This window comes from Malus sylvestris, chromosome 14, assembly GCF_916048215.2.
Source record: "Malus sylvestris chromosome 14, drMalSylv7.2, whole genome shotgun sequence".
Taxonomy (NCBI): domain Eukaryota; kingdom Viridiplantae; phylum Streptophyta; class Magnoliopsida; order Rosales; family Rosaceae; genus Malus; species Malus sylvestris.
Window position 1 is genome coordinate 18,987,915 of NC_062273.1, and position 25,860 is coordinate 19,013,774.

Below are 25,860 nucleotides of genomic sequence, written 5' to 3' on the forward strand. Positions count from 1 at the left end.
TGAGGCTTTTTTAGGAGTGGAATTGATAAAGAAAATAAAAATTCAATTTTTATTTTGTGAATCAAATGATATTATCTATACTAAAAATAAGAATGTGAGTTTAATCTCATAATGGACTAGCAAAAAATAAAAATTTACTTGAAAAAAAGATAAGGTAAAGAAACACCGAACTTTGTAGTAGTGGAGAAACCAGGACCCAAAGGTTGATCGAATTCGGACCCTGGATCTGAACCCGCCTGAAAAAACTTGACCCGGATAATATGAAACAGAACTCATACATCTCTCAAATTCTCAAAGTTTCAAACTTTCCAGTTTCCAACTCAAAATTCATGCAACAAAATTGCATAATAAAAAATGAAGAATCTTAAACCCTAAAAATAGATAAATGCCCAAAAATTATGAGCACAAATTGCCGCATTTCCCTCCAAAATTAAACCCCAATTGCTCAAATTTCTTCGTCTTCCCCAGCAATGGCATCCATTGACATTCTCAATCCACCCAAAATTTACATTCCCAAACCACACACCCACTTCAAATCCCCAGCTCAGTCGAAGCGTTTCGGTTTGATTCGGAAAGTTCAACCGCAGCTGCCTATCCGCCACCGGTCACTCACCCTCCTCTGCCAATCGTCTTCCTGGCCGTCGTCAAGGTCCGGTGACAATAGCAAAGCCCCCCAGGACGATTATGTGACCAGGGTCTTGAAGGAGAACCCTAGCCAGATTGAACCCAGGTACTTGGTAGGCGACAAGTTCTATACTTTGAAAGAAAAGGAGAGTTTGGGGAAGAATTCCAATGTGGGTTTTGCCGAACTCTTTGCGAAAAGGCTGAATTTTTCGAAGGCGAAAAATGAGAGAACTGAGGGGCTAAGTGATGGTGGAGTGAAGGATGACGCTGTACATTTGAAGGACATTTTGAGGGAGTACAAGGGGAAGCTCTATGTGCCTGAGCAGATTTTCGGGACAGAGTTGCCGGAGGAAGAGCAATTTGAGAAGAGTTTGGAGGAATTGCCCAGAATGAGCTATGAGGAGTTTCTGAAAGCTGTGAAGAGTGATAAGGTTAAGTTGTTAACTTCCAAGGAAGTTGCAGGGACTTCTTATGGTGTCTGTGATTACATTGTTGATTTGAAGGAGATACCGGGTGAAAAGAGCTTGCATCGAACCAAATGGTAAAAATGACTAACCAGTTTGTTGCTTAGGGAGTAGTGATTTTTGTGGATGTTTTTGGCAGCTTATTGATATATGTTTTTGCAATTTTTCAGGGCAATGAGGCTGGATGAGGGTGAAGCTCAAGCTCTTTTGGAGGATTACACAGGCCCGAGATATATGATTGAGGGGCATACTACGGTGATCAATCATTTAACTCATTTCTACTAAGTTAAATATAACTTATGAATGAAATGGAAATTGGTTTTAAGAAAATGCAAACTAGTTATTGATGAATTATCTTGTGGTACTTATTTTCATGGTGTAAAATTAGAGTGTTTGGTATGTAGTCCCATTTTATTCGGAGGTTCTGGTTTGAGTGCTTAAAAAGTAAAGGTGGCTGTGTTAACTTTACTTTAGTTATTTGTAGTATCAGTGATTAGAAAATATTTGGGCTCAATGAAAATAATCAGGTTCAAGAATTAACTTCAGATTTCATTTTTTTGCAGCCATATCTTGTACTATATATCTAGACTTGAGGTTTAGGACCTAGAACACATGCACTGGTGTCATAGAATTGGAACCATATGTTTAAAGAGTCAGGAAACCCGTTTGGTTTTTCTTTTTCTTTTTATTCCTATAGAAGGTTAATCTTTCCTTACTGTTTGATTCCTTTGCTGTAGTCGTGGGTTGGAAAGGTACCACAGTACCCTCATCCGGTGGCATCTTCCATATCTAGCAGAATGATGGTGGAGCTTGGAATGGTAACAGCTGTAATGGCTGCTGCAGCAGTTTTTATTGGAGGATTCCTGGCTTCTGCTGTATTTTCTGTTACCAGCTTCGTTTTTGCTTCAACTGTATATGTTGTATTACCTATAGTCAAACCAGTTTTGAGACTTTTTCTTGCTCTCGTCTTGGGTATTTTGGAGAGAGTATGGGACAACCTTGTTGACTTTTTCAGTGATGGAGGCATTTTCTCTAAATTTTCTGAATTTTACACATTTGGTGGTCTATCTGCCAGCATTGAGATGTTAAAACCGATAACAATTGTCCTTATGACCATGGTCATTCTTGTCCGTTTCACACTTTCAAGAAGACCTAAGAACTTCCGGAAGTGGGTAATGCTGCATCATTTCTACAGTTTCATGCCTTGTATTATTATGCCATGGATTTGATCACCATGTGTTGCACTTAATATATGTAGGACCTGTGGCAAGGGATTGATTTTTCACGATCCAAAGCTGAAGCCCGTGTTGATGTTAGTTTTCTAATAGTTACTCATTTTGCAACTTCCTAGCGTATTGAAGTTGTTCATAAGATTTTTTGAATTCTATTTTGTCTTGGCATGTGTTCAGGGGTCAACTGGAGTTAAGTTTGGTGATGTGGCAGGGATTGATGAAGCAGTAGAGGAACTCCTGGAGGTATTCATTATCACTATTCTTTGAGAATGAATTGCTTATATATTGTAATTCGTTCATGGTCTTATGTTGTTATAATTCTTAATGCTACATTCCTAATTAAGGGAAACTTATTAGTATCTTTCATATTCTGCTGATTAGTTGGTGAGGTACTTGAAGAACCCAGAACTATTTGACAAAATGGGAATAAAACCACCGCATGGGGTTCTTTTAGAGGGTCCACCTGGATGTGGCAAGGTTTGTTATTTGTGTAGATCTTCAATCCGTGTCCAATACATGAAAGCATTACTAACTTTTCAGTTTTCTGTGTACAACACTTAAATTAAGCATTACTAACTTTTCAGTTTACTCACCTTTTTCCAGACCCTGGTTGCAAAGGCCATAGCTGGTGAGGCTGGTGTTCCATTTTACCAAATGGCTGGATCTGAATTTGTTGAAGTCTTAGTTGGTGTTGGTTCAGCTCGTATTAGGGATCTATTCAAAAGAGCCAAGGTGATTATACTTCCCATTTTGTAGTTGAATTCTGTTAATTCTGATTGATCTCCTTTAGATTTACTTTACAATTTACGCCATTTTTAATTCTAAACATATAAACCTGGACATATTTTTGGAGGCACCGTGCGGCTAACAAATTTGGTTCTCGCCATATTATCCCACTGTCACCCTGAAGGGGAAGTGAGGACACAAACAAGTCACGCTCTGCTATCAGTTTCATAGTTTCGACTTTAAAATCTACTTTCCTCTTTAAAAGTGGTTCTGACTTCTGACTTCTGACTTCTGAGAGAGTATTTTAATCAATTATAGCGACATATTCACTTTCTTGAAGTCTTTATTGGGATTGTTATGCTATGAATTTGTTTATTTTTTTGGTGCAGGTAAACAAACCATCTGTTATTTTCATCGATGAGATTGATGCGTTGGCTACGAGGTATGCATATTTCTCTTGGTGAACTTTAATGATTTGTGGTTTTAATTTTTTTAACATACAGTTATTACCTTTATGACATATCATTAGTGTTTAACTTTGAACTGGATGCTAATACACTTACGGGTATTTGTTTTCTATCCTATGCTCAGGCGTCAAGGAATTTTCAAGGAAACTAGCGACCACCTGTATAATGCAGCCACTCAAGAGAGAGAAACTACTCTGAACCAGCTCTTAATTGAGCTTGATGGATTTGATACCGGTAAAGGTGTTATATTCTTAGCTGCTACAAATCGCAGGGATTTGCTAGACCCTGCTCTTCTTCGACCAGGTCGTTTTGACCGGAAGGTTTGTTCTCTTTCTAAAGTAAACGACTGTTGGACCTAGGCTACTGTGTTAGATTCATGGAATTTGACTCTGTTTAAAGTTGAGATGACATACTTCAGTCATATTATACATCTGTATCTGATTCTAAATGAGCCATTCAACCATTCTCCAATCATTGGTTGGATTTGCGCAGGTTGATATCAGATTATTCACTGAAACTGATATTTTCTGCTTGGTTATCTATAAATTCATTAAATTGTATATGCTAGCTTTGTTGAATGTAATTTAGTGGCTCATTATTATTTGGGTTGCATCCTGCAGATTAAAATTCGTCCTCCTGCTGCGAAGGGGAGATTGGATATTTTGAAAATCCATGCAAGCAAAGTGAAAATGTCACCATCTGTTGATTTGTCCAGCTATGCACAGAACTTACCTGGTATGCATCTGTCTTTGGCGTTCCACTGGATTTGCAAATTGAAGGCCTGAGGCCAATTTCTATTTATCAGGATGGACGGGAGCAAAGTTGGCTCAGCTGGTCCAAGAGGCTGCACTTGTAGCAGTGAGGAAGGGGCATGATTCAATTTTTCAGTCAGACTTGGATGATGCTGTTGATAGACTCACTGTAGGACCAAAGCGGGTTGGAATAGAGTTGGGCCATCAGGGTCAATGTCGTCGAGCCACTACTGAAGTTGGAGTGGCAATGGCTTCTCATCTGCTTAGGCAATATGAGAATGCAGAAGTTGAACGATGTGATCGCATTTCAATCATCCCTCGTGGTCAGGTGTTCTTTCTGCTCTTTTATCTTCTTTTTCCTCCATAGGCTAATTTGTCCTTCTTTGCTTTGCATGTTTTTGACACTGTCTTGTGAAATAGTCACTGTTATGTGGTTCATCCTTGTCGTGCTGTTGCATACTTAGGTAACCTGTATGATTTTATAGACAACCAACTATCTTCTTAGATTATGGTGTAACCTTGTCATGTTAATTTTGCAGTTGATGGCTACTTTGATATCAATAATAGAATTATTTGACTCTGGTATTTCCTTTTCTATCACTTGTTAATTATGGTGTAACCTTGTCAAGTAATTTGTACAGACATTGTCACAAGTTGTATTTCATCGACTTGATGATGAATCATACATGTTTGAACGCCGGCCACAATTACTGCATCGCCTTCAGGTTTGCTTCTTTTTGTTCTTATAGTTTCTTTTAATACTGTATCCTATCTTTTATCTGAAGGTTTTCTTTCTTTCTTTTGTGCAGGTTTTACTTGGTGGGAGGGCTGCTGAAGAGGTCATATATGGACGAGACACATCAAGGGCATCGGTTGACTACCTTGCTGATGCATCTTGGCTTGCTCGTAAAATTTTAACCATGTGAGGCCCTTATTCACTACTGTTTTTCTACCTCTTGCTTTCTGTGTGGTTGACAGGTTGTAATGATCTGATTTGATTAATCTCTCCTTACAGTTGGAATTTGGAGAATCCGATGGTCATACACGGAGAGCCACCACCCTGGAGGAAGAAACTTGAATTTGTAGGCCCTCGGCTGGACTTCGAGGGATCACTGTACCACGACTATGACCTGATTGAACCACCAGTGAACTTCAATTTAGATGATGATGTTGCAAAAAGGGCGGAAGAGCTGATACATAAAATGTATGACAAAACGCTTTCTCTGCTTAAGAAGCATCACACGGCCTTGCTTAAAACTGTGAAGGTAATTGGTCTGAATGCAAATTGGTATCTTAATATCTTGAATGCAAATTGAGATTACGTATGTGTAGATGAGCTGACTGCATTTAACCTCGAAGCTGTTCAATGACTTGGTGGGATTCATTGGCTTTCTTTCATTTCAGGTTCTTCTTGAACGCAAGGAAATTAGCGGTGAAGAAATTGATTTTATCTTGAACAAGTACCCTCCACAAACACCCTTAAAGCTTCTTTTAGAGGAGGAAAATCCTGGCAGCCTTAAGTTTGTCACACAAGAACAAGAACAGGAACAGGAACGTCAGTTAGAGTACGCCCTTCTATCACAATCCAAAGGGGAAACCCTATGATTAAGCGAATGGGGCCTCTCCGCAGACTTGGCATATCGTGCATGGATCGAGGACTGCATTGAAAGCTTCAGTTCCATCAAGAGCATGAAGAGCGCGAATGAGATTGTATCTTGTAATTTTGGTGTAATCTGTCTCTCCTGTATTTCAAAAGAAGGGCCAATTTTTTCATTTTGTTGGGCTTTATTATTATTATTTTTTTGGGGGGTTTGTTCATAGATAATGTAGAAATATGCACTTTCTTTTTCCATTTACACATGAATGAGATTACTACTCAGATAGTTGGATGCCATGATCTCATTATAAACTTCTTTTTCATCATATTGAAAATCTCATGTCACACAATTCTTTTTCTTTATTTAGTTGCTGAGATGACTTGCATAAAACTGAGATGTCAAGATGGTAGTGTCCTAAACCCCTCATGCAATGCCATGTGGCAATGCGTGATAAGTTTGGACACAGCCTTGGGCGTCCATGTTTCATGTCAGTCTTTTCCTTGTTTACCAGTTTTTTACTCGTTATGATCTGTCAACGTCTCATATATTCAAATTTCGTTTCACTTTTTTACTCAAACAACAATTTGATCTAAATAAAGAAATGCTACAACAACAAGAGCAAGAGCTTCTACGAGCTTTCTCTCTCTTTGATCTTCTCTCTCTGGTGCCTTGTCTTCCCATTCTACTCTAAGCTTGGTCTCGGCCATGGCAATGGAGGTATCTATAATTTATATTTTTTTTCTTTTGTGTTTGGTTTGTTTGGTTTTCTGGATTTGGATTTTTTTGTAAAGTTTGCCCCTTTTTACCTGTAAATTCTAATGCCTTGATGCCCATTTCTCAGTTTTGTATTTTCTAGCAAACCCATTTCCCCAATCTGTATTTTGTATCAATGGATTGGAGAGAAAAGGATGGAATGCTAATCAGTTTCTCAAAGAAAAGATATCCAAATGCTTACTAAAATAATGAGTTGAGAAAAAGATAACTTTGTTTTGGACACTGCTATTGGTGAAATGAATTCCAAATTTCCTTCATGGGCATGAAAAAATGTCAATAGGTTCTGTTGTTGAGTGTCATTGTAATACCTTTCACTTGATTTAAGGGAGTAGACTTGCATAAGTTAAGTTTAGATAGGTTGGCAGATAGGTTGGCAGCTTTATTCCTTATTTTTTTATTTTCTTGTTGGCTGCTTGCAGCAGCTTTATTTTCCACTTTCTTCCTACTACTTTTTCCCCATTTCCTGATTTCTTGTCGGCTGCATATAGCAGCTTTCCCTCCCTCTTCTCATATATATCCGGACTCCCTCTTGTACCAATATACATGAAATACATATGAAAACTTTAAACCAGAAATTCTACATGGTATCAGAGCATGTTTTGTAACCTGTCTCTGGCCATTCTTCCCGCTGCATCTTTCTTTCAATCGTAAGCCATGGCTGAAGAAGATTCAATAAACATTGAGGGTGACATCTCGCATGCCTCTCATTCAAATTTCTCAGACGTCGAGGTTAACACCAATCAACGTTTGTGTTCAGTTCTCTTGAATGAGTTTAATTATCTCCCTTGGTCTCGAGCTGTGTCACTAGCTCTCGGAGGCAAAGGGAAATTAGGATTTGTAAATGGAAGTGTGGAAGCTCCAGACATCTCCTCCCCTTCATACGGTGCATGGCTTTGCAAGGATCAACTTGTCATGTCTTTGCTGCTCAACCCCATGGAGAAACATGTTGCTGAGATTTTTAGCTACTACAATTCTTCATGTGAGCTTTGGAAAGCATTGCAAGATATGTATGGAAATCAAAACAACTATGCACGTGTCTTTCAACTTAAGAAGGACATAGCCAGTGCCCAACAAGAAGGGAAAACATTTGTTCAACATCTTGGAAGCCTCAAAGCCATGTGGAATGAGTTGGATGTATACCTTCCACATACCACAGATCCTATCATTCTCCTTAAACGAGCCAAGGAAGACAAAATCTACCAACTGTTGGGGAGTTTGAACTCCGAGTACGAGGATCTAAGGAGTCACATCTTGATGGGTCAGGAGCTTCCCACGTTCAACAATGTCTGTGCAACTATCCAACGAGAAGAAGCAAGAGAGAAAGTGATGAATGCTGAGCACAACTCGAGATTGACTGAGACTCGTGCATATGCCTCAAACTACAAGACCTCAGAGGCAAAAGTGTACAAGGGTAAAAATACACACCTGAAATGCAAATATTGCAATGGCGTTGGTCATGTGGAAGACAAGTGTTGGGAACTTCATCCTGAACTCAAACCTAAGTTCAGCAAGATGGAAAAATGATACCAAGGTCCTCACAGCAATTTCAACCTCACTACAAGGCTCAACTTGCCAATGCTCATCCCTCTACTATCTCACAATGATCCATGGAGTTCACTACCAACCTATTGTCACTTATCAATGAGTTTGCAGCTTACCTTCAAAGTAAGGAACACGAAGGAGGTTCACAAGCTCGAGGCAATGAAAAGAGCAGTCATACAGCCATGTTGGGACAGTTTGCTGGCTTTCTTGCTGGAAATGAGAAAGTCCTAAAGGATGAAGCACCAGGTATACTCAAAGCTTTCACTACTGCCCTATTAACTAGTACTGAAAATGATTGTTGGGTAATTGATTCAGGAGCCACAGATCATATGACAAACAAAGTCACAAATTTGAATCATTTTAAACGTTTTTTAAGTCCCTCACATGTGTCTATTGCAAATGGAAAAAATGTCTTAGTTTTGGGAAAAGGAGAAATAAACTTACTCTCACACAAAACACCTTCCACTGCCTTATATGTACCAACCTTTCCTTTCCAACTTCTGTCAATTGGAAAGATCACAAACACCCTAAATTGCCGTGCCATTTTCTCACCAGATAATGTGATGTTTCAGGATGTTCTCACCATGAAGATGATTGGTGAAGGGGTCTTTATAAATGGACTTTACTACCTGTGCAAGAATACCTGTTTTACTCAGGCCCTTCAAGCTCAATCAAAGTCCGTAGATGAAAACCAACTTTGGCATAAGAGATTAGCTCATCCCTCTAAAGTTATCTTGTCTAAATTATTTCCAAATTTTTTAAAAAATCATGTTACTTGTGATACTTGTCAACTTCTAAGTTTACTAGACTACCTTTTGGTAATTCAATGTCTAGGACAAGTAAACTCTTTGAAATGGTGCACACCGATGTATGGGGACCAACAACTGAATCAATAGAAGGGTTCAAGTACTTTGTTCTATTTATCGATGACTTCTCTCGAATGAGTTTTGTGTACCTTATGAAATCAAAGAGTGAAGTTCAAACTATTTTCAAAGATTTTCATATGCATGTTAAGACACAATTTCAATCAGACATTAAGGTGTTAAGATCTGATAATGGCACTGAATTTCTATCCAACAACATGCTTCAATACATAAGTTCTCAGGGCATAATACATCAAACCAGCTGTGTAGGGACTCCCCAACAAAATGGAGTAGCCGAGAGAAAAAATAGAGATATCTTGGAGAAGACTCGTGCCCTCATGCTTCATATGCATGTTCCAAAGAAATTTTGGTCATTTACTATCCTCACTGCCACCTACCTCATCAACCGACTCCCAAGTCGTGTGTTAGGGTTTAAATCTCCCTATGAAGTACTCAAGGGTAGGAAAATTAATTTGACACACCTCAAGGTATTTGGATGTGTTTGCTTTGTTCACATTCAAGCCTTGAACCGTGACAAATTAGATGCCAGGGCAACCAAGTGTGTGTTTGTGGGGTATTCTTCCACCCAAAAGGGATACAAGTGCTACAATCCAACCACTAAGAAATGTGTTGTGTCAAGGGATGTGAAGTTTGAAGAAGATTGTCCTTATTTTACTCACAAGGGAAATATTGCAAGTCAGGGGGATGAACTGTTTGAAATCTTTCCACTTCCTCAGAACATTAATAATCCAGTATTGGAAGAGAGTTCAGTTACTGTGATACCAGATATTGAAGAAATACAAACTGACTCAATCACTGATAGCAGTATCCCGGCCAATGAGAGAGACGAAGAGTCTCATTCTGATAATTCACAATCTCCTACAGAGCCTCAAGGGCTTAGAAGAAATCCTCCTCGAACCAGAAAACCTCCAACTAGGCTGCAGGACTATGTTACTTATGCCTCACGGTATCTTATAAGTGAAAACATCAGTCTTGGTAAGTTCTCAACATCTCATGCTACATTTCTCTGTGAAATTGATAAACACAATGAACCTAGAAGCTTTCAAGAGGCTTTTCTCCTCCCACAATGGAAACAAGCCATGGCAGATGAGCTTAGTGCTCTAGAAGAAAATAAAACTTGGAGCTTGGTTCAACTACCACCAAGAAAAAAAGCTGTTGGAAGTCGTTGGATTTACAAGATTAAATTCAAGGCTGATGGTTCTATCGAGAGACACAAGGTCAGGCTTGTTGCTCGAGGTTTCACCCAAACCTTTGGGGTAGATTACAAGGAAACATTTGCTCCTGTGGCCAAGATGAATTCAGTGAGGGTTCTACTCTCAGTTGCAATCAATTGTGGGTGGACTCTTTATCAAATGGATGTGAAGAATGCTTTCCTTCAAGGAGAGTTACAAGAAGAAGTGTATATGCAGCCTCCTCCAGGTTTTGATGGTATTAAAGGCAACATGGTTTGTAAGCTACACAAGGCAATCTATGGATTGAAACAATCCCCAAGAGCTTGGTATGCCAAGCTCAGTTCAGTTCTAGAGAAGGCTGGATTCTTATGAAGTAATGCTGATTCCTCATTGTTTGTAAGAACTGGCACCAATGGGAAATTGGTGGTGCTCATCTATGTAGACGATCTCATCATCACAGGAGATAATGTTGCTGAAATTGAGGCACTAAAAGTCTCGCTATGCCAAACATTTGCTATCAAAGATCTGGGGAAACTAAAATATTTTTTGGGCATAGAAATGGCAACCTCTTCAAAGGGGCTATTTCTACATCAACGGAAATATGTATTGGATCTTCTTCAGGAAGCAAAAATGCTTGATTGCAAACCTGCCATCACTCCCGTGGATTCTAAACTAAGGCTCAACACAGATGGAGAAGCCATGCATAATGTGAGTTACTATCAACGATTGGTGGGCAAACTTATATATCTCACCATCACACGTTCGGATATCACATATGCAGTGAGCCTGGTAAGCCAATTTATGCATTCTCCTACAGTTGATCATCTTAACATGGTTAAGAGAGTTCTGCGTTATCTCAAGGGTTCGATAGGGCAGGGAATCATCATGCGTAACAACAATTCCACTGCCATCAGTGGCTACACTGATGCAGATTGGGCAGGGAATGCTCTTGATAGGAAATCTACCACGGGTTATTGCATGTTTGTTGGTGGAAATCTTGTCACTTGGAAGAGCAAGAAACAACATGCCATTGCTCGCTCTAGTGCAGAGGCTGAATATCGAGCCATGGCAGCCACTGCATGTGAACTTATATGGCTTAAAGGGCTTCTTTCAGACTTAGGGTTTACTAGCACTACTCCTATGTCTCTTATGTGCGATAATCAAGCAGCCATGCACATCGTTGCTAACCCTGTGTTCCATGAAAGAACGAAACACATTAAAGTGGACTGTCATTTTGTTAGAGCTCAAGTGCAAACTCAAGTCATTCAGACCATCTTCACGCGAAGCCATGATCAACTGGCAGATCTCTTTACCAAGGCTCTGACATCTACTCCATTTCATCGTTTTTTGGGCAAGCTTGGCTCGATTAATCTACTCGATCCAGCTTGAGGGGGAGTGTTGTTGAGTGTCATTGTAATACCTTTCCCTTGATTTAAGGGAGTAGACTTGCATAAGTTAAGTTTAGATAGGTTGGCAGATAGGTTGGCAGCTTTATTCCTTATTTTTTTATTTTCTTGTTGGCTGCTTGCAGCAGCTTTATTTTCCACTTTCTTCCTACTACTTTCTCCCCATTTCCTGATTTCTTGTCGGCTGCATATAGCAGCTTTCCCTCCCTCTTCTCATATATATCCGGACTCCCTCTTGTACCAATATACATGAAGTACATATGAAAACTTTAAACCAGAAATTCTACAGGTTCTAATTTCTTTTTCATTCAACAACCTCCGATGGAGATGGAAGTAGAGCAAGGGCTTCTCCGCCCATTTCCGATTGGTTTTGGGTTGGATGCTCACGTTTTAACATTAAGGGGGTTTGTTTCTTATTACCCGCAGTTCGGTTTTGAATGATTTTGTTTCTTGGTTAAAGAATGTTCATATCTTAAGACTGGATTCTGGGAAAATCCATGTAGGTTTTCTATTTCTTATTCTTTTGAATAATATGTTCCTTTGCTCAAGTGTAATGTTGGGAAAATTTCTTCTGCTCTTACTCTTATATTCTTCGTCGTGACTCGTGAATGAAAACGTTTCTGTGATTTACCAAATCTTATCTTCATCTGGAGCCAAGAGGACATTTCTGCTATTTTCGGATTCATGCTTTTAGGATAAGCTATTTGGATGGCATTTTAGCTTTTACCTTTGCCTATTTATTTCTTTCATGTTTGCTCTTTTAACATGAGCTATATTTTCTTCAGGGACTTCAGCTCCTGATAACAGATCTACACATTGTCCTAGTGTTCACAGTGGTAAGCAAGGTGACGATGCATGCTCATTTATAGAAAATGGAAGCAGAAAGCAGACAAATGGAATGGTATTAGATTTTACTTCATCTCAAAACTGTTACGATTCTGGAGTTTGTGACAACTATGCAATTTCCAAGTACTCACTTCCAGAGACGAATAGATTAGTTTGGAGTATTTTAGGCTATGGTGATTTGGTTTGTGAACTACATCAAGCACCAGATCACAACACAAATCATTCAGGACAACTGAATGGAAGAACTTCTCATCCCTCCTATCTCAATTTTGACAAATTTCGAAACATAACAAAGCAGGAAAAAGGTCAGGATATCCCTAGTCTGCTAGTTAACATAGCCCACGGGCTTGAATCTGATGGAACAGAGTGCAACTATGCCTCTGCATCCAAGGGTGCAAAAGCGGTGGCTCACAATAAAGAAGCAAAAGGAGCAAGCAACATATTGGGAAAGGATCACGATAAGTACCTTAGAAACCTTTGCTCTGTTGGGGGAAAGTTCGTCATAGTTGAGCTTGCAAAAGAGACTCTGGTAGATGCTGTCAAGATTGCAAACTTTGAGCACTACTCTTCTAACTTCAAGGAATTTGAATTGTCTGGAAGCTTAAGCTATCCGGCAGAAGCGTGGTCGCCATTGGGAAACTTTGAGGACTACTCTGCAGAACATGCAGCCAATAAATTGCCAGACCCTAATTCAACTGTAAAATCCTCTCCAAAAGAAGAGGTTGGTTCAACTGACTGGAAAACAAGTAGTGTTGGTCAAACTGGGGTTCAAACAGCTGGTGTAGGGACAGAAAGCGTTGAAGATACACAAAAAGTCAATGTAGACATTACCAACAATCCAGTAACTGCAAGCAAGATTCCAGAGCCGGTTATGAAGGTAAGACAACAGCCAAACGGAAGAATTCCTGGTGACTCAGTTCTGAAGATTTTGATGCAAAAAGTGAGGTCACTCGAGCTGAACTTAACTGTGCTGGAGGAGTATATCAAAGAATTAAATCGAAGACAAGGGGGTATCTTGCCGGAGGTTGGTAAAGAGCTGTTGAGAATATCATTGCTTCTGGATGAAAGCAAAACAGAGATTAAAGATCTCTTGCAATGGAAGGAAATTGTGGTACTCCATTGTTTTTTCTTAACATTTACTACACATTTTGTGTTTATGCATATAATTTTCGGGACAGTAAGCATATAATTTTGGGTTTTGATGATTATTAGCAGAAGTATGACAATATTCATCACTTTAATCTATAGTTAGAAATTCCTCTTAATTTTCTTCTAGTGCCAATCCAGCTTTAGCATTAGGTTTTTGGCCACTTTTTAATTTAGAGTTGTTTTTTGGTATAATAGAAAGAAAGGGTGTTGTAGAAAAAGAAAGAAGTTTATATGTCATCGATGGATCACAATTTATGTGGTCAATAAGAAAATAATCCGAAGTTTGGTTCTTTGTTTCTTTTCGTTCTAAAGTCGTGAAATTAACAATATTAACAAATATGAATTATGTCAGTCGGTTAGAACAGTATGATGATCACTAACTTGCAAATTTGATTCCCACTTACTCAGCAAAGTTGAAGAGGAATAAAAAAAGATCCTTGGCTTGAGCTGAAAGGGAGAGAGGAAGCGTCACAGAGAAAAAAAATTGAGATGAGTTAACGCCGTCACTTTGGGGCCATTGTGAGGGAGACATGTGGGAGTTGTCGTGAATACATTAAGTTGACGATGTCGATTCAGAGTCGGATTATAATTTTTTTTTTCTGTTCAATTTTTCTGTTATTTATGTTTGCCGACGTGGCAAAATATGATTTGACAATATGTAGGGCCTTAATTGTCATTTTCAAAGAGAGTAAGTTTGTCATTAAATTTTTTATTATATTGTGGGTGGAAAGTCAGGATAATTGAGTTCAGTGGCACTAAAATAATAATTTGAATAAGGATTTTAAGTGATTCTTTGAAATTCAATCAAGATTTTAAAATATTTTATTAAAATTCTTAGAAATTCGGGTGTATTCAATTAGGATTTTAAAGAAGTTTATAACATTCCAAGTGTATTCAATTAGAATTTGATTTAAAAGAAGGAAATTATTATTAGCACTCTAAAAATTTCATTCTACACTTCTCACAAATGTATTTTTCTTTTTAATTATAGAAAGTTTGGAGTACCAAATGAGATTTTTGGAGTGTTAATAACAATTCCCTTAAAGAATTTGAAAAAAAAATTTAGTAATTAGAGGAAATTGGAGAGAATTCGTAATGTATTTTAAGCATCTACAGATCTCACATCTTCCCATGAGATTTCTAGGGAATTGAATCAAAATTTTACATGGAATCTCTACAAATCAATTAAACTCTATAAAAAGGGTAATGCAAGGGAGACTAAATTTGTAGACAAAGTTTTAAAAACAAAAGGACATGGAAGTTGATGATTAATTTATTTTTTAAACGTTGATAAACATATTTATTTCTATTGGTAACACATTATTTAGTTTGCAAATTTAGTTTTTCCAAATTTAGTCTCCCTAGCATTACTCCCATAAAAATCCATGAATTCATAAATGCATATTGAATACATCCCCTTAAGTAAACGTCCCTAATAATTTTTTTTTTAAAGAATAAAGAGCATTTAATATTTTTCTTTGGGTAATATTAGGGAGACTCAATTTGTAGATAAAATATTGCAAACTAAATGACATGTAAGTTGATGATTTTATTACTTAAGCATTGATAAACGTGTTTATTCTTATTGGTGGCACATTATTTAGTTTGCAAAATTTGTCTACAAATTTAATTTCCTTAGCATTACTCTTTGGGTAATTGACTTTAGGGTAATACTAGGGAGACTAAATGACACACCCCAACCGAGATCAAGGCATGTTGGTCGTCATGTGAGAGTGACGTAGCCATGTGCACAGTGCGGAAGCAATAATGATAAGAAATATAAGAATAATTAAAAACCAAATTACTAGAGCTACTAAACAGGAAATGATAAGACTTAGTTACAACAGTAAACACTCCTAATCAGAGCATAATAAGTCTAGGTGCAATCCAGTAGGACAAGTACTGGTTATACAGTACCAGGAATGTCCTACTATTATTTAGATAGGTCAAAACTGCCGACGTCCTCAAGCCACCAACAACAAGCTTACTTAAAACCTGGAGGGGCGCAAAACAGAAAACGTGAGTGGGCAAAAACAAATGTTTTACAAAATCATTTCATTTATCAACATATCTAACCCCTCGCTGTAAAACATGTATAATTTTTTCCAAAATCAAGATATAAGCATATACATACATACATACATATATATATAATCATATTAATTCAATTCATACTTCACATAATCATTTTCATATATATGCCATGCCAAGATATAATATAAGAAGCAATTCATGTAAGAATAATTTCATAGAAATATAACATGTGAGCCGGAACCCCTATGGTAGTCTGTACGGCTGAATTCATAGCTCAAAAGTCACCCTAGCCGAAGTCACTACTATGACCTATACGGCAATATACTGCACAAGAGTCGGAACCAAACAAAAAATGTCTATACGACAATAATGGGTGTAATACAATCATGCTCAATTTTACTTTCACATAATAGTTGAGCTATAAATCGCTAGTCACCTACTAGTCAGAACCATAAATAAGGTATGTACGACAAGGCTATGCACCTAAATTGGATCCAATATGAGCATATGATGCGGGATGTGACATAATAAACAGGCATGTGCCATATCTATGGCTAAATCACAATCACCCTAAGTGCAGTTTTATGAGCTCAACATCATTCAATCACATATCACATCATCGATGATTCATATAACCAAACATAACTTACCTGGGCTTACCTGAGCGTCCACAGCACCACAATTATATATATAACGTTTCACATACCAATTCATGTATGAATTATAAACTTATATGCATGGCATTATGGCATAATATCATTTAAACACATTTCTGGGAAAATATCAAGTATATAAATATATACTGAAAACCAAAAGCCCACTCACTGGTATGTCCAAGGGTCGTAGCCCCTGAGTTGCCCGTGGATACATTTGTCCTCGGAATAAGTCTCACCTATATGCGAATTAACTATAAAAACGTTATTTTAAAGCACATACACAAAACTAGCTAATAACTTCTCATACAAAGCTCAATTTTGGTATATGAATATACCACAGTGACCTACACAACCTCAGGATCATCCCCAAATTTTTAGATAAATTTTTGGAAGCCTCATGCGCCCCCATGCGCCGACAATGGCACGGTCAGACGCGCCCTCCACGTGCGGCCATGTGCCAGGCACACTGACGGTGTCAGTTAACGGCGTTAGGAATATTCCGTTTAATCCTAACGGTAACCGTCCAAACTAACTGACGGCATCAGCATATTCCATCCAAACTGACGAAATATTCTGTCTTCGTCTCCGACGAGTCGCCAGTCGCCGGAAAACTGGGTAAAACTTCAAAACCTTTGTTCTCACTCGATTCTTCACCAAAACTTATGAAATTTGAACCATTGGAAAGCTAACAACATGTAGAATCACGTTATACCATTTTTAAGCATTGAAATCCACTAGAATTTACCTGAGGAAGCTCGATAATCCGATCAACTTCAAAACTAGATATCCCGAGGTCCAAATTTATCTAATGAACCACCCCGAGCCTCCTTAGGACCTCCTAAAGCTCTCTATGAGCTTGGAATTCCCTAAAACCAACATAATTACATCCATATGAATAGTGACCAAAATCGGGGCTAGGGTTTCTACGTGAAATCGAAGGTTTCCTTACCTGAAATTGATACCTTTGAACTTGTAGGGTCCTCACGAACACAATGGTACCATTTTCTTCCTCGATCTATAAGGTTTGAGAGCTCCTTGGTGTTTGTCCGTACAAGAAGAAGAAGGAGAGAGAGAGAGTTTGAGAAAGGAAAGAGAGAGCACAGGAAGAAGAGAGAATGAGTGAGTGTGGTGTGTGTGTGTGATCCACATGGTCACCAATTCAAGACCACATAACAACCTCTAAGTCTCAATATGTCACACATACACACTACCAGTTTCCCATTCAAGGATAAAGCTGTCATTTTACATTACTGATAAATGAATTTCGGGACGGGCTGTAACAATCTCCCCACCTTATAAAATTTCATCCTCGAATTTATACATAACAAATACATCAACTAATAATCATAAAATAAGCGTGGATACATCTCTCTCATCCGATCCTTTGTCTCCCAAGTAGCTTCTTCCATTGAATGATTTCTCCATAATACTTTCACCAAGCGTACAGTCTTATTCCTTAATTCCTTATCCTTCCAATCCAAAAGAGTCACTGGTTCCTCATTATAAGTCAAGTTCGAATTGATTTCCAAAGGTTGAGGAGGAATCACATGTGAAGGATCTGAAACATAATGTCGAAGCATCGAAACATGAAACACATCGTGCACCTTGGACAACTCTGGAGGCAACTCAAGCCTGTAAGCAACCTTACCGACTCGTTCGGTGATCATATATGGTCCAATGTACCTAGGACTCAATTTTCCTTTCTTTCCAAATCGTACAACACCTTTCCAGGGTGATAGCTTCAGAAATACCCAATCACCTTCATTATACTTCCGATCAGTGGCATGCTTGTCTGCTAAGCTCTTTTGTCGATCATGGGCCGCTTTCAGGTTAGACTTAATTACCTGAATATTTTGAGTAGTCACATCCACAATCTCAGGGCCCACTAAAACTCTTTCGCCAACCTCTGACCAACATAAAGGCGTACGACAAGATTTCCCGTAAAGTGCCTCAAATAGTGCCATACCAATACTCGAATGATAACTGTTGTTGTAGGCGAACTCTATCAAATCCAAACAATCATGCCAACTATCTCCAAACTGCAGCACTGAAGATCTCAACATATCCTCTAATGTTTGAATAGTCCTCTCAGATTGTCTATCAGTCTGAGGGTGATATGCCATACTAAAGCAATCTCGTACCAAGAGCTTCCTGGAATGTTGTCTAGAGCTTGGAAGTAAATCTAGGATCCCAATCTGAAATAATATTAACTGGCACACCATGGTACTTCACAATCTGTGATATAAACAACTTAGCTAATCAGCTTAACGAATACTTCTCCCTCACTGGAATAAAGTGCACTGACTTAGTAAGCCGATCAACTATCACCCAAATGTCGTCATAACCATTATGTGTACGAGGAAGCTTGTACACAAAATCCATAGTAATATTTTCCCATTTCCACTGTGGAACGGGAAGTGGCTGCATCAACCCAAACAGCATTTTCCTTTTAGCTTTAATCTGTTGACAAATGGCACACCTACTCACATATTCGGCAATTTCCCTTTTCATAGCCGGCCAATAATAATGGTCTAATGGTATATAATCAACTAGCTTAGCCTAGCTAGCTAATTGCACAAATGATAGACTTTGTGAGCAGGAAAAAGCACCCCAAATGGAATGTTGTGGCTTATTATTTGAAAGATTAAAGAGGCCAAGCTTGATGAGGGTTATAACTTGGGAAAAATAATTAACATGTACATATATATAAATGTATCTTCATTAAAGAAATCAGCTTTCTAGTTTTTGCATAAAGCTGATGTGATCATTTAATTAAGCATTTTGCATGTTAGGGTTTGGAAACTATTATGTATTTTTCCCATAAATGTCAGTGTTTGATCACCAGTGGTTGATGCTCTATCTCCAGTTCGGGTCAAAGTGACCCAACACCAGAGTTACTAAGTGGCACCAAGCCGGCCCATGCTGAGTCGGTGGCCGACCCCACTACAAATTTTTCATCAAGTCGGGTGCCTTGATCTACCAGGCGTGTTAATAGCCAAAAACGACACGAGGCTATGCCAACCTCCTGTTGATGCCCCTGAGGCCATCGTCGATTCGGCCACCATGAGCCCTGAGGGAGACAGAGAACTCCTAGTCGAGAAAAAGATCGCGGTGCAAGGGATCTGTAGAGATTTTTCCTCGAAATGGATCACATGCATAACGCAAAACAAGATTGTGGTCGACTACAACCCATTCCATCGGCAAGCAAGCCTGAAAGTCCACAGCTTGTTCACTCCCGGCATAGGTGCCATCATCCGCACTATGTGCCCCATGCTCGCCCCTTCATGACAAAAGTTATCCCTCAATGTGTAGGAGGAGATGATGAGATAGATCTCAGTAAGTACGAAAAATTTTTAATTTATTATTTTTATTACTTTTACTTGTTTAATGTATTTTTTATACTAATACACTTATTTTTTTGTGTATTTTATGTTAACTTCTCCATCAACATGGAGCGCCCGGGTATATCCGAGTATATAAACTGAGTATGGACTTGATGGTATAAGGAGTGGAAATACAAACTGCCCATGTACTCCCAAACTTTTTCATCTTCTGCTAAAGCTCTTAGTGATCCACCTTCCCCGGCCACGGGTCTGCTGTCCCCAAAATAAATGTCTCCTTGGTGTCTCTTCGGTAATTTTGCGACACCTATCCAACACTTAACAGAGAATTAACATTGTTAAGTCCCCTTAACAAACCTCCCCCTCTATTATTTCTTCGTTTGCAACCACAGGTTAGAGCAAAACCACTTTTTCAGTTTTCATTCTTGCCGTCTCCTTTAGAAATTGATATATATTGGAAACTCAAATTCCACAATTTCATATTCAAACAGAATGTTTTCCAATCTTTCCAGTTGACCCAACCCATCCTGAGTTGCTTGACTTATTGCATCTTAATTTTATGTCAATTCTGATAACAAATTTTTTTATTCCCTTCCAATTTGCGAAAATGTGTGTTGCTTAAGAGAGATTAATGATAACTGAAAAATTGATTGATGGAGAGATAAAATGAGTTTGAAATTGAAATATTGAAAGATAAAATGACTTGTTTTGACAAGTTCGTTGAGATTAGCATAGTGGATGTTCCTGGTGGCGTGTGCTCGTAGCTGGTGGCCAAGCCATTTGAATTGAAATTGTCGTTTTGAATTGTGGGCTCTCGCTGGCGGCGGTGAAGTGTGGAGGAGTAGGTGGGGTCACATAGGTATATAAACACAACACTGTTTTGTTGATGATACGAAGAACAAGGCGGCTGGAAGATATGGAGGACGAGTCCATCGAAATGGTTCTGGTACCAGTGGGTGCCTTCATAAGAGATGACTTAAATGTTCGAACAAAAAAAAAAGATTTAACAGTGGTAATTATCTGGTAAGTGTTGGACATGTGTCGTAATATTAAATAAGAGACATGAAGGAGACCTATATTTTAGGGATAGCAGACCTATGCCCACCTTCCCCACCCTCTCCCCCCACGAGTTTGTGGAGAGGAAGGTCGAATGGGAATGGTTGTGCGATCATTTTCAAAGCCCCGAGTTTCAGGTAATTAAGTTTCTTTTAAAATTTAATTCCAATCTTATGTTTTTTTAATTTTAATTTTTTTAAATTTAATTAATTTTTTTAATTCACTGAGGAAATTAGCACGAAATAAGGCTAACCGAGAAGCAAAGTCGTACTTTCATCACTATGGTTCTCGACCCCTCATTTTCAGGGTTAAGGAACGACATGAGAATGGCTCCCTTTTCAGGAAGTCGAGGCTTGGGGAATACACATTTCAATTATGGAAACCAGGTGGTTAACAACATTTAAGTATTCCGTTCAAAATATAATTTCAAAATTCAGTACACTTAAAAATTTTAAAATTATGATCGATAAAATTAATTTTTTTTTCTATTAGCTTATATGTCGTAGAAGAAGGACGAGTACCTCGCCAACCTTTCCCAGAAACAACTGGATACATGATTCAATGAAGGAGCTGATACCTAATCCAAAGATATCTCTACAATTGCTCATGAACGAGGTTGGGTGACAGAAACGCAAAGAGATACACAGCTTAGGAGTGGGTCGAGTTTGAGACCTCGAGGATCTTCTACATCTAGCTCTCAGACTTCAAACGAGACGTATTCCAAACTCCAGCAGCTAGTGTTGGAGTTAGTGGCCTTCGGTTAGTGAGAAGAAGAAACTTGGAAGGAAGAGCGCCATCAAGAAGTTGCACACCTGTGAGACGAAGCGCAACGCTAGGAGATGGGGAGTTGAAGCGTTACATTGCTGGGATAGTCCAAGCAATAGCAGCTTCTAAAATTAGCTTCCTTAATCCTTTAAGCGACCTTCAGCCGCCATCTCACCAACCACCCAGTAGTAGTTAGCAATGTCTGAAATTTCAATATTATCGATAATATCGTTTTTGTGAGACACTGATATTTTCACACGTATCCACTGAAATATCGTCCAAATATCATGATATTAACGATAATATCGATAATATCGCGATATTAGCGATAATATCACGATATTTTAGGCTGGTGCGAATCGGAGAAGAACGCCGGAGCTTCTACAGCTCCGACCGACTGTAAAAGAGCACCCTAGACTCCGATCTAGGTATCAAAATGAAATACAAGACGAGATGAATGTTTTTATAACTTTCGTTTGCCGTGAAACAGTCGGAGGTGTTTGGAAAGTTCCTCAACACTCATGGCCTCGCCGGAAAGTTCCTGGGTTCCACAGTCCTAGCTGAACCAAGAGAAAGGGAGAGAAAGACGAGGTTTAGATGGTGATGATGATGCCGTTGACGGAGTACTACGAAGGGCGTGAAGGGCGTAGAGGTCACGGAAGATGGAGACGGCACTGACTAGGCGAAAGACGCAGACGATGAGGAAGGTGAGGGAAGAGCAGAAGGCCATGTGGGAGAAGGATCAAGAGACTGAGGTCTCTGTGCGTGTGTGTGGGAGAAGGGAGAAGAGAGAAGGATCGAGAGATCTCTATGTGTGTGTGTGGGAGCAGGAAGAAGGGAGAAGAGAGAATGATAGAGAAAGAGAGACTGAGGTCTCTGTGTGCGTGTGTGGTCTCTGTGTGCATGTGTGGTAGCGTGTGATGTGAGAGTCTCTGACTCTGTGTGTGTGTGTGTGGTGGATGGCATGTGAGAAAAAAAGAGCATCCAAATAATTCAAAACCCTGACAACTTTTACAACTTGTACAATTTTTTACAAGACAAAAATAATGGTGGTTTCATCAAGATTCAAAACTGTGTGCCACGCATGATATTCTTTCACATTCTCAGAGGTGGAATATCAGATCATCACACATTTTTTGACCCTTCGAAAATTGAAAAACCTCTATTACACGTTTTCGTTTCTTCTTCTTCCCTTAGCCCTTTCAGAGCCATTCCAGATTCATTCCAGAGCCATTTCAGAGCTTCAAATTGAATAAATGGATCTGTAGCTCGCGCCACTCCAAATTAAATGTTAAATACCTTCTTTCTCTCTCATTTATTCACAGACGGCAAACTTCAAAGGATCGTCGAGGTTTTCCTGCTACGTACGACATCAAAAGTTCCAGATTTGTTACATTTGTGTAATTATTATTTTATTGTTGCTCCACGCAGATTCTACTTGGCCTTTACACAAAGGGTTCCATGTTTAACGTAAGTTTACGAACTTATATTTATATTATTGTAATTTATACAACAACAAAAAAAATTTGTGTGGACCCGTGCATGTGATCTAAGAACCAAATAATACTTGCATGTTAATTTTTTGAAGTAATTAAGTAATGTTGTATAATTATTCCCTAGAATAATTTTAATATGTTTAATGTTATTTATATTTTATTATCAAATTGGATTATTATTCATTAATATTAGGTTTTATTATTCTATATTATTTTTATAATTACTTAAATTCTTACAATCATTTTCTTTACTTCCTATTTAATACTTCCTATTTAATTCTTCTGTAGAATAATTTTACTTCCTATTTTCTTTACTTCCTATTTAATATGTTTCCGTCACTACTATATTTTTTGGCCAAAAAATAATTGCCTAATTTTCATGAAAATAGGTACGTTTAAGATGTCCAGTGGAGTTACTAAACGTGATCCAGATTGGGAACATGGAGACCCAATAGACGGAAACAAACATAACACAATTTGCAAATATTGTGGTCGGGTAATGAAGAGTGGCGGAGTGACACGACTTAAGTACCATCTTAGTGGATTAGATCCAGGAAATAATGTCCAACGATGCAATAATGTCCCCCTATAAGTGAAGGCATTCATCACCACATTATTAAAAAAAATAAAAAACAGCATAAGGAAAAGATAACATATGGAATGGAAAATATTCGAGCTGGGCTATGAGGAGAAGTCATTGACCAAGCGGTTGACAGTGATAATGATGACGATGAGGACGAATGTGATGATGACATGAGACCTGAAGAACGACGCAGTTTCAAACAAGCATTACGTGCCTCCAAACAGTCAGCATGGGAAAGAGAACACCTTCATAAAATTCCTAATAGAGCACAAGGTTCCGGGACAGTGGTGGTGCACAAATGAGATAGGGAGCAAGTGTTAAAGAATCACAACCAACACCACCAATAACCCCAAGTTTATATAAGTCATCCAAAGCACGTCAAAAAAGTGTTTGGAGTTATTTCACTGGAGGTAATGTGAAGGAGGGAATAGGGCGTCTAATTACCAAGTTCTTTATCTATGAAAATGTCCCTGCTGAGAAGGCATCATCACATCATTTCAAAAATATGGTATTGGGATGTCAATAGGCCAGTGTTGGAGTACAACCTCCCACTCCCTATTAGGTAAGAAACAAATATTTGGAAATGGAGTATAAAGACATTGGCGAGTATGTTAACAAGTTGAAGTCAAAGTGGGAAACTAATGGTTGCACAATCATGTGTGACAAATGGACTTGCCCAACCAAATTGTCTATCATAAACTTCATGGTATAATTCAAGGGAAAGATAATTTTTTTGAAGTCTGTTGATGCTTCAGACCATATAAAGAACTACAAGTATATTTACAAATTATTGAGGGATGTAATCATGGAGGTGGGATAACATAATGTTGTCTAAGTCGTGATCGACAATGGTTCTGCATTTGTCAAAGCTGGAAAAAAGTTAATGAAGCATCATAATGTGTTTTGGACATCATGTGCAGCACATTGTATTGATCTCATATTTGAGGCAATGAGGAAGAAAGAGAATATTGCTACTATCGTAAAAAGAGCTAGAATGATCACAAATTATATTTACAATCACGGTTGGTTGTTGGCAAAGATGCGTGAATTTTGCAAAGGAGAAATTATTCGTCCAGCTACCACTCGATTCGCCACCAACTATATTGCATTAGACAACATACTTAAGAAGAAAGCAGGGTTGAAGCAATTATTCACTAGTGACGATTGAGCTAACCACAATTTAAACCGCTCAAATGCAGGTCATATGGTGGAAAGTATAGTGCTTGATCATGCTTTTTGGACTTAATCAGAACATGTGTGCCAAGTGTTTGAACCTCTTTACAAAGTTTTACAGATCGTTGACACAGAAGTGTATCCTACTATGGGGGTAATATATGAGTTGATGCGCGTAGTGAAGGATGACTTGGAAAGAAAACATGGTGCAAGGTGGGTCATAAAGATAATTGGTGACCGATGGTATAAAACATTATACCACGATTTGCATGCAGCATGTATAAATTATGTCATAATTTGCAATTCATTTCTTTAGTTGCATAAGTATTATTTCTCTTATTAAAGTATGTGTTTCTTTGAACATCATATTATTTGAATCCTCGATACCAATACAGACCTGGGTGTTGGAAATGATGGTACCCTTATACATGATGTACATAATGTATACTCTAAATTAGACCCTGCATCACCAGTAGTTTCCCAATTTGGAAATGAGGTTCACAATTACTTAAATTATAATAATTACATTGTTGGATTAAACTAACACGATTTATTGAATTCAGCTAACATGGTTTAAAGATGCAAGAAGAACTTTTGGAGAACCAACATCAGTTGCTGCTCGAACAAAAATGTCTCCTAGTGAATGTAAACATATTTCATTATCAGTTTATAATAGAATTTGTTGGAGTTATTAGGCTTATCAACATTGTTTTTCATTATAGCTGAATGGTGGATCATGTATGGGACTGATGCACCAATTGTGAGAAAGTTAGCAATTAAAGTATTATCACAAACAGCTTCCTCATCTTCTTGTGAAAAAAATTGGAGTACATTTGCACTCATACACACAAAGCAAAGAAATAGGTTGGCTCATAGTCGGTTGGAAAAATTAGTTTATTGCTACTACAATATGAAGCTTCAAATTCGAGATAAGGAAGCATAAATAGATCATGTCAACCGTGGTGACCCACGAGATGTGTTTGATATTGTTGCTGAAGATGATGATACAGAGGGTAACCAACTTTATCAATGGATTAGACCTCTTCATTTAGATGATGATGAAGGTAACCCAGCTCCCAAAGTTACTGAATAACCACGTAATGAAGGGATAAATGTAGAA

General features: G+C 38.4%; 2 protein-coding genes and 1 long non-coding RNA gene across 3 annotated transcripts; all 3 read left to right on the forward strand.

The window, feature by feature from the left end:
- The first annotated feature begins 200 nt into the window (after positions 1 to 200).
- On the forward strand, positions 201 to 6,159 carry LOC126599970 (probable inactive ATP-dependent zinc metalloprotease FTSHI 1, chloroplastic). The gene is made up of 15 exons (XM_050266462.1): positions 201 to 1,165; positions 1,259 to 1,343; positions 1,826 to 2,260; positions 2,347 to 2,400; positions 2,498 to 2,563; positions 2,702 to 2,797; positions 2,924 to 3,052; positions 3,436 to 3,488; positions 3,638 to 3,833; positions 4,134 to 4,248; positions 4,319 to 4,593; positions 4,907 to 4,990; positions 5,075 to 5,187; positions 5,281 to 5,530; positions 5,670 to 6,159. Exons 1-15 carry the CDS (start codon positions 471 to 473, stop codon positions 5,868 to 5,870), a joined length of 2,847 nt encoding a protein of 948 aa, XP_050122419.1. The 5' UTR covers positions 201 to 470; the 3' UTR covers positions 5,871 to 6,159.
- A 297-nt stretch (positions 6,160 to 6,456) lies between these two features.
- Positions 6,457 to 13,752, forward strand: LOC126599085 (SUN domain-containing protein 5-like; the record flags this gene model as incomplete). The annotated part of the gene is made up of 2 exons (XM_050265439.1): positions 6,457 to 6,580; positions 12,427 to 13,752. Coding segments are annotated over 2 exons (1,374 nt in total), but the record flags the coding sequence as incomplete, so codon positions are not given.
- LOC126599971 (uncharacterized) lies at positions 6,911 to 11,806 on the forward strand. Its single transcript, XR_007615319.1, has 2 exons — positions 6,911 to 6,994; positions 11,717 to 11,806. It is a non-coding gene; the product is annotated as an uncharacterized LOC126599971 (long non-coding RNA).
- Positions 13,753 to 25,860: the final 12,108 nt, after the last annotated feature.